Source organism: Corapipo altera, unplaced genomic scaffold (genome assembly GCF_003945725.1).
Source record: "Corapipo altera isolate COAL_440 unplaced genomic scaffold, ASM394572v1 140b, whole genome shotgun sequence".
Lineage (NCBI taxonomy): Eukaryota > Metazoa > Chordata > Aves > Passeriformes > Pipridae > Corapipo > Corapipo altera.
Genome location: NW_020884956.1, coordinates 1,269,985 through 1,287,470, shown reverse-complemented (window position 1 = coordinate 1,287,470; position 17,486 = coordinate 1,269,985). Strand labels below are relative to the sequence as shown.

At 42.3% G+C, this 17,486-nt stretch overlaps 1 protein-coding gene across 3 annotated transcripts in view; it reads right to left on the bottom strand.

Moving 5' to 3' along the window:
- Nucleotides 1-16,633, bottom strand: part of CDH8 (cadherin 8) — a 154,430-nt gene extending 137,797 nt beyond the window's left edge. For 2 of the 3 annotated variants that reach the window (XM_027663734.1, XM_027663735.1), the window contains exons 1-3: nucleotides 16,197-16,633; nucleotides 580-670; nucleotides 224-486 (exon numbers count right to left, since the gene is read on the bottom strand). In XM_027663734.1, the coding sequence (XP_027519535.1) occupies nucleotides 224-486; nucleotides 580-661 (345 nt within the window). In that variant the 5' untranslated portion in view covers nucleotides 662-670; nucleotides 16,197-16,633. Of the gene's footprint in view, nucleotides 1-223; nucleotides 671-16,196 lie in introns of all 3 variants that reach the window. The other variant, XM_027663736.1, reaches the window with a different exon arrangement.
- Nucleotides 16,634-17,486: the final 853 nt, after the last annotated feature.

The following is a 17,486-nucleotide window of genomic DNA, read 5'->3' as shown; positions in this document are numbered from 1 at the left end:
CAAATGGAATATGCCATTTCAACATTTTGTTGAAAATAGCAGGTTAGCTCACAAGGAGACCATGCCCTTAAAATGAGGTACATTTAAAGTATGGATATTAGAGAAGAATTTTGGAATCACAAAGGACCCCAGATTCAAATTCCTCAGAAGAGCCTGAATGGCTGAAGACCTTCTCATGCCACACATTTATAAACTCAGAGAAAAAAAACCAAATCTTGCTTACCCGGCCAACCAGTATTGGTTCAGGTCCAGAAAATTCTTCTAATACAAACATTTGATTCCAAACCCAGCCTCTCTTGGAACGGTTCAAAACTCTTTGTTCTTCATTTAGCCTTTTTAGTCCTGTACTGGATCCACTTGGTAGCACTTGAGATTGATTCATTGGAGCCATATAAATGGAAGGAAGGACAGTAATCCATAATATTATTAATGGAGTCCATGTATCCATAAGCATTTCCGTTAGTCTTTCTGGCATTGTACCACGAGCTACGCAAATCACCACAGAAATGAAATTATTATTTTGCTTTCCTCCAGACTGTAGCAATCCAATTCATCATGCAGTACAGAACATTTACTTACAGCTCCTCCATGTGTTTACAGCACAGTCAATGTAAAAATAGCTCAGATGATAAAAACATGATCCATTGAGTTTTCCAGTCATTAAAGATTCCTGGTGGGGGAAAAAAAAAAAAGTGGTCAACTCAGTGACTAAATAGCTTAGGAAAGCATTCTGAAACATCTTACTTACTTTTACATCATGAACAATACATGCTAGGTTTTAAATGTGTAGTTCATAATATTATTGTGTATTAAATGGATTAAAAATTAATTGATTCTGTAAATTCTGTCATTGCCTGAAATAGTGAGAGAAAACCCAGAAGAATGATTACACATGCTCAGGAAAACATTTGGGTCTGAGAGCTGGAGGTGTTCCAGGCCAGGTTGGACAGGTCTTGGAGCAACCTGGTCTAGTGAAAGGTGTCCCTGCCCATGGCAGGGGGTTGGAATGAGATGATCTTTAAGGTCCTTTCCAACTCAGACCATTCTGGGATTTTACCTGCAGTTTTTCTCAGGGTCTGAAGAAGCTCCCAACCTTCCTGCTGGCTTGCAATTTAATGTGGTCAATCATAAACACCTAGTATGTCAAACAAAATAATATTCTTGTATTCTTATTCTCCTTCCTCCACAAGAAAAGAACCAAAACCAATAAAACAAACTTCTCCTACGTGTACAAGGCTCCAGCAATCCACTGGCAATTTAGTCATCACCTCACTGCAGCAGCACATTGCCCAGCAAAACCTTCCCAGCCCAGCAGAGGAACAGCACTGGTAAATCCTCTGTGAAATCCATTCAAACCAGACCCCTACCAGACCTTAAGGAAGCTCAACTATGCACATCTGCACTACAGGTCTCACTGTCTCTCTTTCAGAGAAAACACACAGTCGTGTTTTACTTCAAAGACATTTTTCTTGACAGACATTTGGGAGCATTTTGTCTTTCTTTCCCTGCCCACCCTTTCATGTAGCAGAAGGTCACATCAGGTTTCATCTCAGTGTAAATATTCCTTGAAATACAACCTAGCAGGGCTGATGCCACTGTGATGGCAAAACCTTAAATGCAGTCATGGATCACCTGGAGAGCTTGATGGGAAGGGGTGCATTGCAGCTGCTTAAAGAGGCTGCACTTCTGTCAAAAGATTCCTGATATATTTTCTTTAACTGATTCATATCCAAACCATCTCTCACTATATCCAACAGAGGTAGAAATGTCTATTCTTAAGCTTACACTGTGTCTTAGGCTGGTTTTTTCGATTTAAAATGAGTTCTCAGTGTTGCATGTCTATGAAAATGCTGAGGGCTTAGGGGTTTTTTTTTTCTGATAGTGGAGGTTTGTTGTTCTTTTCTTAGGTTCATACACACTCATGGCAGAAAATATCTGTAAGCATGTAGAACACCAGTAAAAGTAAGCTGCTATTTTAAAAGCAATGTAAAAAGTATTTTCTTTTTTATAATTCATTAATTGCCAAAGCAGCTGTGAAATCTGCTGCACAAAAGTCTGAAACTGTGAGAAACTTGTCTTGTTAAGAGGGGAGAAGAGCTGCTACCAAAGTAAAACTCAATATCTCAAGCAGCACGGAAGAGCAGGGAGCTAATAGTGCAGTGCTGGGACAACACATCCAGGATGAGGGAATATCCATTACAGACACAACTGTCAGGCTGATGGGCCTCACTGCCAGCTGAACTGGAAACAAAGAAACCAGAGAACACAGCAAGCTCCTGCAAGGAAATTTTGGGAAAAATGTGAGGGAAGCAAGAGAGGCCTTCGATTCCTCATCCTTCTCTCCATCCTAGAAAAGGAGGAGCAACAAACAGTCTCACGGCTTGATGGGAAGGGTTGGTCAAATCACCACCTGAAAACCTTCTTTAGTTGAGGGAATTAAATGGAGTTTACTGCTTCCTGGGACATGATAAAAAGAGATTTCCTGGGGCACATTTGGTGGTAGAAAGTATCAAAAGAGAGAAAAAGCTAAACTTCCAGTGAAAGTGGTGAAGTTTGCTCATAGGGGTTCATATCTCCTTTGACATGTGGGTGTGTGTGCCAGCCAGGGGACAGATTTTTCTGATTTATTCAGTGGAGCAAGAATCAAAATACAGGATAAATAGAACCACTTCAAAACAGAGTACGAGTCATCATCTTCAAACAACATCCAGGATGAAATTCAAAACTGGGGGTATAAACTAAAAATCCAACTTAAGAGTCCTTTTCTGTAGCTGAGTTTCCAGGTTTTATTTTTGACCCAGAAATAGAGTCACCCCAGAAACAGAATAGTATGTTACACCTCACTCTGTCCAAACCTTAAAAACAGCCAATGTGGGTCATGATTGATTTTCTTACTCTTCCAGTACAAGTTGGCATAGTTCTATTATTATTATTTGGTCTTGTTAATAAAGAAAGCAAAATGCTTCTTTTCATATTCAAGAAGCTTTTTGAAAACAGTTCCTAATTAATCTACACAGGCTGCCTTCTAAAAGAGATGAAATAAATGAGATAAAACAATGTGATGCTAAAAGAAACATTTTTGTTTGAAGAAAGAACAGGATATTTGGGTTTCAGACTGTCGCTCCTCAATCCTTGGCAAGCATTAAGTTCATTTCAGTGCAACCCTCCTCGGTTCCTCCCCCAGACTTCCTGCTTGTTACTCTTCACTTACTCCAATCAAATTTAGGTCCTATCCACTCACACTAATGCTTCAGATTCACTGTGACTGCAGTGTCCTCACAGTAGCTCTGTATTCAGCAATACCTTAAGGCAAACGAGTCAAAACCACATCAGAAATGTTAGTGATGCACATCCCGTGTTGTTAAACCTCATTCAGTGGAACAACCCTGTGGAAGCACAGTTACACAAGCTCACTGAACACCAAGCTGTGGGATTCTCAGCAAAGCTGGGCAAGTGTTGGACAGTGCAGGGCAAAGAAAAAAATCCACTGGGCCTTTGGCACATGCTGGTTCTGCAGAGGAATGTGTTCAGCGTGTAACAACAGAGCTGGATAAAATTCTCTACAGTTTAACCTGCACTGCAGGAGCACTTTAAGAGCTATTTGAGAAACAGAACCTCCTTTAGGATTCACAGCTCTATCAGTGAATCATGGCATCAACTTTGTGCAATGCACGGAGATAGTACAGACCTCAGATTTCTTTACCAAATTGAGAAATTGCTTTTCTTCTCCATTCCTGGAAGCAGAACACCATGGATGTGACTGGGAGCTGATGGAAGGTATTATTAAATACTTGGCCATGCAATTTTCACATTTGCTAATAGGAAAATCAAGAAATGCCTGGCAGCTAAAATGCAATCTTCTGGATTAGATACATAGGAGAAACTGATTTGGCTACTGAATCAGGCTGCTATTAAAAAGCCACATGTAAAGGCAGACCTGGCAATCAAGGAGGACTGGAGCAGGTAAGGTACAGTGGCACTTCCTCTTCTTGTATTATGTCAGGGTCTAAAGAAGTGGTGAGTGTGGAATGACAGCAAAATTATTCCAGTGAAGCCAGAACTACCTTTTGCTAAGCAACCAAAACAGGACAAGTACAGGGACCTTAAAGAGTGCATTTCGTAGAACCACAGAAACACAGAATGGGTGGGTTGAAAGAGACTTTAAAGCTCATCTCGTTCCACCCCCTGCCATGGGCAGGGACACCTTCCACTAGCCCAGGTTGCTCCAAGCCCCGTCCAACCTGGCCTTGGACACTTCCAGGGATCCAGGGGCAGCCACAGCTTCTCTGGGCAACCTGTGCCAGGGCCTCCTCACCCTCACAGCCAAGAATTTTTTCCAATATCCCATCTATCCCTGCCCTCTGTCAGTGTGAAGCCATTCCCTCTTGCCCTGTCCCTCCAGCCCTTGTCAAGAGTCTCTCTCCATCTTTCCTCTTGGCCTCTTCAGGCCCTGCAAGGCCACAATCAGGTCACCCCAAAGCTTCTCTTCTCCAGGCTGAACAATCCCAACTCTCCCAGCCTTTCCTCCCAGCAGAGCTGCTCCATCTCTCTGATCCTCTTGGTGCCTCCTCTGGACTCTCTCCAGCAACTCCATGTCTTTCCTACTACTCCATCCTCATCAAGACTTTGCTAGTGTTGATAAAAGTGCTTTTTTTGCTTTGAATTTCCACATGTTCAAATGGCTTTGGGCTCTTTCCTTTAACAGAACTTCACTGTTGTTCTAAGTGGTCTCCCTGTACAATATATACAACTACAGATAAACCCTAATCCAGCAAAGCTGTTTACAAAACAGCTTTAGTTCTCCCTTCATCCCTGAGAGGGGAGAGTGATATTTAAAATATAAAGAATTTCTTTAATGTAGCAAATAGATGAAAGAAAATGTGGCACTATGTTAGGTAGCAGAGATTCAAATAACTGTGTTATGTTTCAAAAACTTAACTCTGTGTTCATAAATTTTGTTCTCATTTCACAGCCTATAGAGAAGTACAGATAAAGCTGAGTGGTTTGTTGTCTACTTACTGTAGGAGCTGATAGAGTTTTAGAAAAATATTATTCTCTTCACAGGGACTTGAATCTTGGAGCACTACTCATAAAACTCTAGGCCATGGAGTGCTTAAGTCTTGTGTAAGTACAACACAGAAAGTGGTTACACAAAGCAGAAGTTTATAACCTCACAGTATTCGCACACCAACTTCAGAAATCAATGTAATATACACTACAAACTCTTTTGGAACTAAAATCTACCCAGGTTACAGGCTCAGTCCCTGCATAGTTAGAGCCAGGTATGGCAGCAGACAGCTGTAACAGTTGCACAGTTCCCATTTTGTGCATGAGTGGTGGAAAGCTTTACAATGTTATGATGAGCTCTGATGGGGTTCATTTCACCAAAATTACTTTAAAATCATCTTATAGCTTTAAAAGGTGAACACTGGAATGCAGTAGATTTGTTAAAAAGATTAATAAAGTTAATAAAGGTAGTAGAAGATATAAACTGCTTACTGAAAAAGAAGCAAAATAAGATCATAAAAAGCTTTAACTAAAAAAAAATATTTTTTTTTTTTTAGTTAAACCACAGAATATTCATCTGGTCAAATGAACCACTTTATTACAATGCCAGTGCACTGATTTACACCGTGATCTTAGTTTAAAAGATTTTATAGCCACTTTAGTGTTTTTTCACACAAGAGACATGGAGGGTTGTCTTAAGAATTACAACAAAGTCTTTATTTTATTCTCAGTGTTGATATGCAGTATCTTAGCCCTTTGACCTCCTTATTTCATTATGGTAGATTTTATCAGTTCCTAAGCAACTATTATCAAGGTAAATACCGACCCCCCCCTTGAGTACTGGTTTCTTTAAATAATTTACACTAGAAATGCCAGAGAAAAGTTGATGATTTTTGCCTAAAGTTGTTTGGGGGTTTTTTTGTAGAATTTTCAGGATCCATTATATTTTGTACGTTAAATATGTAATTTCTACCTTTGATGCTAATTCAGTTTAAGAGAATCCACACTGCAATACAAGCAGCTTCAAATAATTGATGAGTGGTGTTCATTTACTGACCACCCAGAGACTTCCAGTGGACTCTGTGTGATTCCTTTAGAGCCTTGAAATTCCACCCAGACACCCACATGGGCTTCTTATCCAGAAGAATTAATTTAACTTAATGTCTGCCAGAAACAAGGATCCTTAACACTACAAAACAGAGCTTGTGGGTAGGTTTTCATAAAGGTTACAAGAATAAAATAGGAAGGTTAAGCAGGTGTCCTTGAGAAAAATTTACATCTTGTGGCTTCCTTTATCTGAAATTCATTAGGCAACAATGAGTTTCTCTTTACACTATCACACATTTTCCACAGCTCATGATCAGGGTTTGTATTTCCCCTCTCAATAGGTCAGGAAAACTGGGATCCACTATGGCTGTCTGTACACAGGTACGTTGTACCATTCAGTGTTTCCTCTGGCATCATCCAAGCAAATTCCTTATTATTGCTAAATTTACACTTTTTTTTTTTTTTTTTGCCTCCAGCTATTTCTCAGTTTCCTGGATTTTTGTCCCCACAGTATCTGAAATATCTTTTCGTTTGGTTCTGGGGTTTTATTATTATTAATATTATTTATTTCACACTGTTCTTGTTCCTTAAACTTTTTTAGGTTTACTTTTACTTCTGTAGGTATTGGCTACACAACAACTTATGCTTCCTAGCCCCATTTCTAAAGGATTCAGACAGGGTCCTTTTCCAACAACAGCAGCAGCACGATGCAAAGGCTTCCCACCATGATAAGAACCACTATATTTCCTTCACTGATTCCCAGTTGGCAGCACAACAGAGCCTTAAGTTTTCAGTGAAAAAACAGTAGGTCTTAGTGCTCCAGTCCCACTTGTAGGAATTCTTCTTGCTCTTCTTCATAGAATCACAGGGTAGTTTGGATTGGAAGGGACCTTAAAGCTCATCTCATTCCACCCCCTGCCATGGGCAGGGACACCTCCCACTATCCCAGGTTGCTCCAAGCCCCGTCCAGCCTGGCCTTGGACACTTCCAGGGATCCAGGGGCAGCCACAGCTTCTCTGGGCAACTTGTGCCAGGGCCTCACCACCCTCACAGCCAGGAATTCCTTCCCAATATCCCATCTGTGCCTGCCCTCTGTCAGTTTGAAGCCATTCCCCCTTGTCCTCTCACTCCAGGCCCTTGTTCAAAGTCTCTCTCCATCTTTCTTGCAGGCTCCCTTCAGGCACTGCCAAGCCACAGTTGTCACCTCAAAGCTTCTCTTCTCCAGGTTGAACAATCCCAGCTCTCCCGGCCTTTCCTCCCAGCAGAGTTGCTCCATCCCTCACCCTTACAAGAACTGTGATAAGGTTTTTAATTTGCCAATAAAGTGGAACAAAACCAAAGTTCACCAGAACCATGACCAAAAAATAATCATGTCATCCTCACCTGCACACCTTTGCTCTACACTCACCCTGTTTCCAGTACATATCCATTAAATTGTACCTGAATGTGATTGAAATCCCCTTGGATAAGGCAGCATTGTCATGCTGCAAAGGAATGAATACTTCTTGCCATAAATAACAACTCCTATTCTTCAGTGGATTACTCATTTGAGCAAAGATCAGTCATGTACTCCCAAAAAATTAAAATTAAGACGCGATTCTCCACCTAACTGTGAGACCAGAGGGACTGAGGCTGTAATCAGACACACTGCCATGGCAGTAGCTCAGATCCTGCTCACAGTGCCCACTGCAAAGTGCCACTTGCATGCCCTGGCTAGACTTTACTGCCTCTTATCTGCCAGCAGAACTGTGTGTGCAGTCATTCCCTAACCCAGTTCTGTCAAAATGATCTTGTTAACTTAAACGCCTTTAATAGTAAGGTGTTTTTAAAGCCAAATCATTTTGACAGAGCTGGGTTAGGGCATTGCTCATGCTATTATTCCACCAAGAGCAATTTTAATTTAAGAGGTTCTTGTCCCACTCCCCCTCAGCCCCCACAACATGCAAGCTACACATTTCAAATAATTCATCTCCATCCCCATCCCTTCTCCATTGCAGTCCCTGCAGTTGTGCTGTTTGCAATCAACACTGCAAGACACATCAGTGAAATGTGGTTAACAAAAGAATTTTCAACAAAACCCTGTTTCAAGAAGTCTTTTCCTTCAAGTTTTTAACCCACAACTAAAAAGCCCATAAACTACAGAACAACGACAGGAAGTTTTGGAAACAACTGTGCTGACAAAAAGCATGTGAAGTTTGACTATATGCTTCAGAAAGCAGTCAGAGAAATAGTTGAATCAACAAAACTGAGTGGAGGATAACTTCTGGAGAAGAGGAGAAAACAGGCAATTAGGGACAGTAAACTTAAATCTCTGATGGACTCCTAGTATCCAACCATGGCAATCCGGTGTGCCTCTGTTCATCGGTGTTGGAAGATTTTAGGGATGGAAGCCTCCCCCCTGCCCCAGCTGCAGCCAGGCAACATCAAACTGCTGTTCAGACCAGGGGAACTCCTGTGATCCAGCACATCCCACTGCACAGGCAGAGGGGCTGGCAGTGGCCTCGAGCCAGCAGCCACACTCCGGGCCAGGCACGTTCCAGGCATTGCTGGAAGTCACAATTATCCCGGGGCGCTGCGCTAAATTTCCCCGACTAACAGTGATTTTAAGGGACTGTTACGTCACCTGGAGTTAGCTGGAACACAGAAAAGCATTAAAGCATTATCCACACATCCTTTCCTCTGGCCAAGCACCTGAAATTTCAAAGGAAGGGAAATGAGATGGGAAATGTTACACGATTGCAGGAGGGTGAATTATACTTCGTGCTGTCAGGGGATCCTGCCAATGCAAGTGCAAATCTATTGTCCGAGTTTATTTTGATATATTACTCATGGCAATTTGCTTATGGCTGCCTGGAAAATCAAAAGGAGATATCTAAAGCATTATTTATTTCAGCAGCAATGGCAACAGACACCATCTCTCTCTTTCTTTACCCTGCACACGGAGTAAATCAGTGAACAGAGATATTCTACTTTATTTTTTTTAAGCTTAGTCATGCACTGCTACTCTTTACAGTTAAACACTTCTCAACAGTTCTTTAGGTTATTAAGTGAGTTCCTAAGCTTGTGTCAAATACTAAGGGACTGCTTTAAGCACAGGGTTAGTCTTTGCACTGGATAGAGCTGATGGAATCCATGTACTTGCACTGAGGAAGTACAGACAAGCACAAATGCACATGCAGGTGCAAAAATGTAACAGTTTCTTCAGTATTTAGACCTTTAATATTTATTGAGAGGTTCATTAATCAATCTAGAAAGTTATTATTAGCAAAAGTGGGGCACTTCAGTTTTAGGGGTCTGTTTCAGAGGCAGAGAGAAGGAAGGTTTAAAAAAGCTTTTCTAAGATAAATTCCTCTTCCTTAGTTTCCTTACTCTTGTGCTTTAACTGGGAAACACCATAACTGGTGGAGATGAGGATATAGGTCATTACACAACTTGACTAATGCTTTGGGATAAGGAAAAAATTACATGTACATGACATTGAAATATATCTCCCTTAATCAAAGTAATCTATTGTAACAAATTGTCTGTTATTCTGTGACTTCTCAACATGATACTTAACATCTACAAAGACTATTTTAGATAAGTGACTATCTTTTTTTTTTTTTATAATTTTTGGCAAATATTTACTATTAGGAAATCCCTTTCTGAAAAAATCCAAACAAACAAACCCCAAGAGAGTATCCTGAACCGTGATGTAATGCTATTTTTTTAACTTCTACTGGTATCAACAGAATTGCTTATTGGGGATATTTTTGTTGCTCTTTGGTAGTAAAATCAATATGGGCCAACTTTATAGCTGCCAAGACTCAGACTCTTTGTATATAAAGCTGTCAGTCTTTCCAGAGGTGTTCACTACTTTAGAGAACCAGAATGCATTAAAAAAACCCCTCACCAAGTGTGTTGTTAGAACTTTCAAACTATTTTTTCCCTTTATGATTCCTTGCACTGTGTAGTGCTCAGGATTTCCAGTCATGGATCCAACAGGAACAGGACAAAGAGGCCCCATGTGCTCCACAGTTGGAAGCTGAAGTTTCCTCTCCAGTGAAATGTGTATCTACAACATTTTAAGGTTGTTTTGGGTTTGTTTGTTTGTTTGGGGTTTTTGGATGTGGGTTTGGGTTTGTGGCTTTTCGTGTGTGTGAATTTTTTTGGTTGATTTTGTTTTTCTTTTTCATGACAGCTGATAAAAGAGGAATAGACATTAAAATGACAACACGGCTATTTTAGCTCTACCATAGAACAAAAGGTGTTTGAAACTGTCCCTTTCAACTCCTTGCACTTAGAAAAGAAAAAAAAAAAGAAAGGTTTGGGGATTTATAGGAGTCAGACACTCCACTGATGTGTGTCAGAACATCACTTCACCTCATGCCATCGTGCTGAGAATCCCATGAGGGAGCCTCAGAACAGAAAGACAGACAACCAAAGCGGTCCAGAAACTTAAACAGAACAAAAATAGGTGCATCAGTGTTGCTCCCATATTGTAGTAAGAGGAAGAAGTGATCTGAAGTCATTTTTATTCTCTCCAGTCCACTGATTAAAGCGATTTTCCTTGGACTAAAATAGAACTGCATTGCTTATAGACTTAACAGCCTCAGCTCATACCAACCTCATCCCTCACAGCCATGCCCGCTCTAGGAAGGTGTATTACAGATTTTGAAGACCTACATCATTTTTAAAGGAGAGAAGGGAAAAAAAAGGCAAGTTGTGCACAACACAGAGAGCTCATAAAAAGGGAACACAGGTTGGGCTGTGACTGAGAAAGGTGTTACCCATGCTCTGCCTGGGGCTTTGTTTATCAGGAGAGTTCCAGCAGCTGGGATGTGCTTATCCTGTACTTCCCGAAAAAACATTTAAATATTAATGAAGGACATAAATATCTTACTTTCTGGGCTTCTTTTTCAGTCTTTATATATATATATATATACAACAGAACTTTCATTTTTATTGGGTTTCTTTAAAGAGCGTTAAGTGTTCTCTACAGAATTAAACAAAACATAATAATTAAGGAAAACCCCATAAGTTTTCCTGGTATTTATTTAGATTCAACTAAGAATATAAAATTATGAGTGGACATCATGACTCAGTGAAAGCTACATATGTATGAATGTGTGTGTACATAAAAAAAATCTTTAAAAAGGAAAAACGTTAACCTACCTGGAGTATGCACATGTACATAAACATCCACACGTGTATATGGATTGCAACAAATCTACTCAAATCTCTTCTGCTGAGACATATGAAATTAGAAGTGAAGCTCTTCAATTTTGCATCCTTGAATTTGATGGCAGTTTTATCATCGATTTAAAATGAGTTGTTTGGAAAGAATTAAGCGTTCTTCAATGTTAGACTTATTCCTTTGGCAGTTGCCAAGTTGAGGTTTTGGGTTTGGGGTTTTTTTTTCCCCCCATTTATTTGTTTCGGTTTTTTTAATCTAACTTTTGGAAGTGCACAAAAACTAAAGGCCACAGACTAGAATACAGTACTCAGTCTAAGCTTCAGTGACATTAAGTTTTGATAATCTGTTACTTAAAAGGCAATCAGAACTGTTACATTTAATCCATGAGAGAGATTCACATCTGAAGTGTTGCAAAACTCAATTAGTGAATTGCACTCTCTCTTGAGTGCATACAGTCCATTTGCATTAGTATTAAGGGCTTGGATATAATATATATACATATAAAGACAAATATGTATTCCTATGTTTGTATTTATATTATATATACACATAAAACTATAAAATATATACATGCACATGATTATGATCATCAGTGGCTGCAAAGGAAATGGGTTTATCAGAGTTCCTCCAACGGGGCTGAGCGTTGGAGCATTGCTTCCCTGCAGAAAGGCACTTCAGCCAAACACACACCAGATTAGAAAAGGCTGAAACTATGAATTCATGACTGCCAAGACTGACTGTTTTCATAATGTTTTGAACTCCCGAATCTGTTGCAAAGAGCTCACTGAGACACACCGAGAAACACCTTCCTGAGCTTGTCTATGACTTGGGCACCACAGGGCACAGGGGACACTTCTCCTGGAAGGTTTCCCTCGCCCAGCTCTAGGACTGGCAGGCACTGCTAATTTGCAAGCCAAGCCAAGGTGCTGATCATTCTCAATTTCAAATGATTTTCACAAGGCACATCATGATCAGCACCTTGGAAAATCAATTCTATGAGTGTTATCACTGCAGCTCATGGATGAAGGCTCATGACTAAGGCAGGTAGAAATCAGTCTTTTGTCTGGAGTCAGATGCTTTGAAATCCATTTGTTGGTAACTGAACTGGTTCAGAAATACTTTTTTATTTCTTTTCAGCTTGCATTTACTACTCCAGATACCATCAGTACCTAATGTATTTTGGGAACAAAATTTTATTAATGCCACTGAGTTGGCATTATTTACCTGATTTACAAAATGAGAAACGTGCCGAAGAGATTCTAGAACAAAGGGATCTGTTTGAGAGGAAAACAAATAAATATATATATATATACACACACATTTGAAATCTCAAATTGGACTTTACCTTGTTCTCTGTCTGTCTACTGCTCAAATAGTTATGTTTGGAAAGATATGAAGTGAGCCACCTTTTCTATGGCAACAACACTAAGAAAAATGTTGAGTTTCCATGATCTAATTTAATTCTATTGATGTGATCTTCTGGTAGCAATGATGCTTAAAACGTTCCAAGCTCAAATTGCCTTAGCATTTGCCTCCCACTGCAAGAATTTAGGTTTTATTATTTTATACTTGTAGTTGAAAGACTCTTATGACACCACTTTAGTGTATAATGTAAGCATACAACTGTCAGTATTAACAGTAGGTCAGGCTTTAATAATATTAAAATGGAAAAGGAATACTGCTAAGATATATGGTTATGAGGTATGCTATAAAAATACCTTTTTTACTAAGTATCATGAGCAGTTGCTTTCTGTCACAAAGCACACACAACCAACACTTAGAAATACATGGTTCCGATAACTTATAGTACGTGTTCACATTTCCTTCTCTCTCATAAACTCAAAGGTCAGTATTTCTTTTCCTTTAAAGACTCTCAAGTTTTGGAAATTAAATGATCTGTGAGTATCAAGAGTCAAGTGGGTGGGTTCCAGGCCCTGATTTTCAATAAGTGTCTGAAAAAGTCCCAGCTAAAGTCTGTAGGAACTTCATTTCAAAATGAAGATTTAAAGAGATGAAACCTGCAACTGTGCAAGAGGAGATAGAAAATTCAGGAAGTACTTCACGGGGTAACAACCTAAATCTACATCCATGGCTGTTCTTGGAATGGTTGTGTATCCTGAAGGAGGGAGTACAAGTATATTTTTTTCCAGAGAAGACAATGCATCATATGTTAACAGCGATCCAAGTACAGTGTCCAGGGATCAAATAAATGTACTTGATAAGGGTGTAACATGGTTGGAAAAATCCTGATGGTTACAAGTGATAAAAAGTGAATTTAAATCTGATTGTGGGGTTACTTCTCCCCTTACAACTCTGGTTTGGATCTCAGTAGAAGGAGCTGATGAGAATGACTAAAGGATATTGAAAAAGCACTGAGTGACTTCATCTAAGGAGGATTCTACTTCACCTCACAGTGATGAAAACTTCCTTTATTTTTTAATGAAAGATGCAGAAGGAGTAGCTGTCCTATATGGGGATACTTCTTGTTAAAACCAGTTGCATTTGTTAAGCAGGCACACGTAGTGTTATTGATTTTTTAATATTGAAGAAAATGTCCAAAGTTAGTTTCTTGGCCAGTAGCATGCCCAGTTAACAAATTGCTCAGCTGGATAATTTAACCAACTTACACAAAATACTTTGATCTCTGAGGACACTGAAGGCCCCCAGCTTACAACTAGACATGGAAATCAAAGTTCTCCACAGCCAGGATGCAAGTTTTGGAAAAAGAAAGGAGTTAATAGCCAAGGAGAAAGCTGGGAGAGAGCTGGGCTCACTCTGTAAGCAGTAAGGTGGAACAATAAGGTTTAATGGATTAAAATATCATGTAATAATCACTTCCTTTCCTAGGGTTCTTCTGTCACAAATATCCACACAATTAGGTTGGGAGGTGACACTACAGAGAGCTTTTGGGGTTTGATGTTGTCAGATTTTATGGGTGTGAAATTCGATAATTTCACAGGTATGCAAAATACTGACTCCTTGTAGATGCTTTATCATTTTATTTAAGAGAGGTAAAATATGTGCAAGGGTAATTTTTCAGTCTTCTGAATTTATTTGTTACTTACTTATATTTACTGAGAAGTCTATTGTCAAATCTCTGCTGGTTCATAGCAGTCTAGTATTGAACACAGAGGAGGATCATCATTCATACAAGAGCACTGCATATTTTTCCTTCTCCTCATTGCAGAGAAACTCTTAAAGAATTTCCAAAAGAGGATGAGTGAAGTTAAGAGGATTCTTTATCTATAGCTTTGGTAGTTATCAGCTCTATTCTTTAATTGAAACTGAAGTGAGCAGCTGTTAGCGTCCCTTCTATTAAGTACTAACATGGTAGATTTGAAACAATAAACAGTTAATGCTATTTGAGTTCTTACAACCAGCATCCCCCAAAAAACATCTGGCTGTGATAACCAGAGCCACAAATGGTGAGCCGTTTATGAGATCAAGTTGGCTGTTTAGAGGTGTCAGCCTTTATAAAACTTGTATGAGTGTTTATTCCTACTTTCAGAGGAGACAGACTCGTTTGCATGAAACAGAGCGTGTGTGTTTGTGCCTGCCTGAAAGAGAGAAAGAGGGAGGGAGAAGCGAGGGTACAGACTTTGATACCTGTTGGCAACACGAGCAGGTTTGTGTAGAGCCGTTCTGTGCCAGGTTGGATTGATTCCACCCTATTTAGTCTGGTACTAAATGCAAACTGTTTGAATTGAGACAAATTCAAGACATGACTGAATAGCAACGAACCACAGAGGAATCCCTGCCTGTGTTAAGTAGTGTCACCTTCATGGCGGTAGGCAGAGTCTAAATAAGGATTTGAATTAATCTCTTTTATATTACCCTCCTAGAAGCTGCCATAGGCTTTCTGTGCTGAAGCTTTGCAGTGCCTCCCAGGCTCCCCAGTCAAGCGGTGCTCAGGTCTGATGCTGTCTAGCAGGGATGCTGCCTGGCAGCTCGGGGCTCCCGATTGGGATGCTGCTACCCGGCAGATATTGTAGCCAAGCAGAATGGAATGATGTGTTACTCCTCTGCCTCCCTCAAAGGCAAGATGAAGCGTTTAGTGGCACAGCCAGATTCCGGGGGCCACAGAGTCTGTATTTCTTCTCTGGGAGCCTCGGCAGCGAGGGACTGGAGCTGAGGAGCTTTCCCCCTCTCCCAAGTTTCAGCTGGGTGCATTCTCTGTTTAGTCAACCAAAGCAAAACAACTTGTGGGACAAGGATGACTCCTGGCTAGTTATGGCTAAAGATTCATTCCCATCTGAGCTTTTAAGAGGAAGAGCGGTATTTTTGGGATGCTCTCCTCTCCGAAAGTAGGAAAGGAAGCTGTGAAGCCATTCCTATTTATTTACTTATTTAGGGAGTGCAAAGCTTTTGAAGGAGGGAAGATGGTGATAAAACAGGGGGATTTCCCCCCCTCACGGTTCTTCCAGCCTCCTCCTCCTCCCTCATTTACATATCTGGCTGGTGGGTGATTTTTATTCTCAGCACGAAAACTGCAATCTATTTCAATGCATGAATGCAGCCCTGCATCTATTCAACACAGTGAAATAGCCCAGAGACTTATTGTACTAAATAAGAAAACAAGGAAAGGAAACGGGTTCTCCAGCCTTGGAAGCAACCCTCTGTGATCCAAAGTCCTTCTGATCGTTTATAGGGGGGTGAAGAAGGGAAGGAAAATAAACCACCCCCAAAAAAAACCAAACGGGAGGAGAAATACAATTACCACCACTTCTCCTCTCGAGGGAATAATAATAATTTTAAAAATCCTAACAAGCGTTTTCATTATCGGGAAATTGAAAACATCTTGACCGAATGAGGCACCACAGTTCAGCCCAATACCGCACCTATGGACGAGGAAGGCGCTCGCACAGCGCACCTTGCACGCACACAGAGCCCAAGTCAGACAGAAACCCGCGGAGCGAGAGCCCTCTGCCAGCCAGCCACAAATTGTATTAATAAAATGAATACTCACTCTTTCAAGGAGCAAGGGAACCGCTCGCCCACAGCCACCTCACGCACGGATTGGAAGGGTGAGGTAAAAAAACATCAGCCAGTCCCTGGGAACAGGCAAGATTCTCCAGATTTTCTTCTCATGCTTTCCGAGGCTGCTGATGCTGGAGGAGACGCTGGTTGCTGGGCTTCCCGGCTCTCTGTGCCTGCATGCTGGAGTGCAGTTATTAATTTCTCCCTTCGCACGAGCCAGCGGCAGCAGCACGTCTCCAGGAAAGCAGGGATATTCCAAATAAATCCGCTAATTCCGAGGCTGAGCGCGCCGCCGTGCCTGCCTGCCTGCCAAATGTAACTGTGAAGCGATGTGGAAAAGTGAGCCGGGAGCCTCCCCTGACAGCTCTTATTGGGCTGATCTCGGAGGCAGGTCTAGCGCTGGGAAATTCGTGTAAGCACTTTGGGGTGGTGGTTTTTTCCCCCTCCCTCTCCCGCGCACCCCGCCTTCCCCCCGGCGAGGGAAGCACACAACTTTTCCAGGGCCGGCCGTGCCGCCCGCTCCCCGCGGCCGCCAACTCCGCGCCGGGGCATCTCCCTGCGCCCGGGAGGGAGGGAGGGAGGGATGCAGGGAGGGAGGGAGAACGGGCGGAGGTGGCACCGGGCGGGCCCTGAGCCGCGGGGCCACCGGGGAGGCGCCCGCCGGGGCTGGGACGTGCCCAGAGCCCCCCATCCTTTGGGGCGATGCCCGCCTGGAAGGGGAGGCCGGGAGACAGGCAGCGGGCACGGGGGGGCGCGGGGGGCACACGGGGGGATGCGGGGGATGCTCCCGGAGGGGCCGCGGGCAGCTGTTCGTCTCCGTGTGACAGACGCTGCAGGCGGGCGCCCCGGGGACAGGGAGGGCATCCTTTAAAAGCCCTTTTCCCAAGGCGCCCCGGGGAACCGCAGGCGGGTTTGAAGGCTCTCCGGCGCTGCTCCGGAGCCGCGGGTGGCGGCCGGACGGGGAGCGGGAGCCCGGAGGCAGCGCCGAGACCTCCCCGCAGCAGGAGCCGGCTGGAGGGCAGCGCCGCGCAGTAAGTCCTTGACCCCGCTTCCCAATCCGCTTTGTGAGTGACAGCGCTGGGATCCGGCACAGCCCGGGAGAGGCTCGGGCATCCTGAGCGCTGGGGATCCTCACCCGCCTTTGGCTTAAAGAGCTGAAGGTGGCTCATCCCGTCCGAGGGCTCCGCACGGGTCCGGGCTGAGGAACCCTGCGAAGGGAACCCTGCCTGCCCCATGACCACCCTCTTTATCCACTGACTTTGAGTTTTCCCCCTTTTTA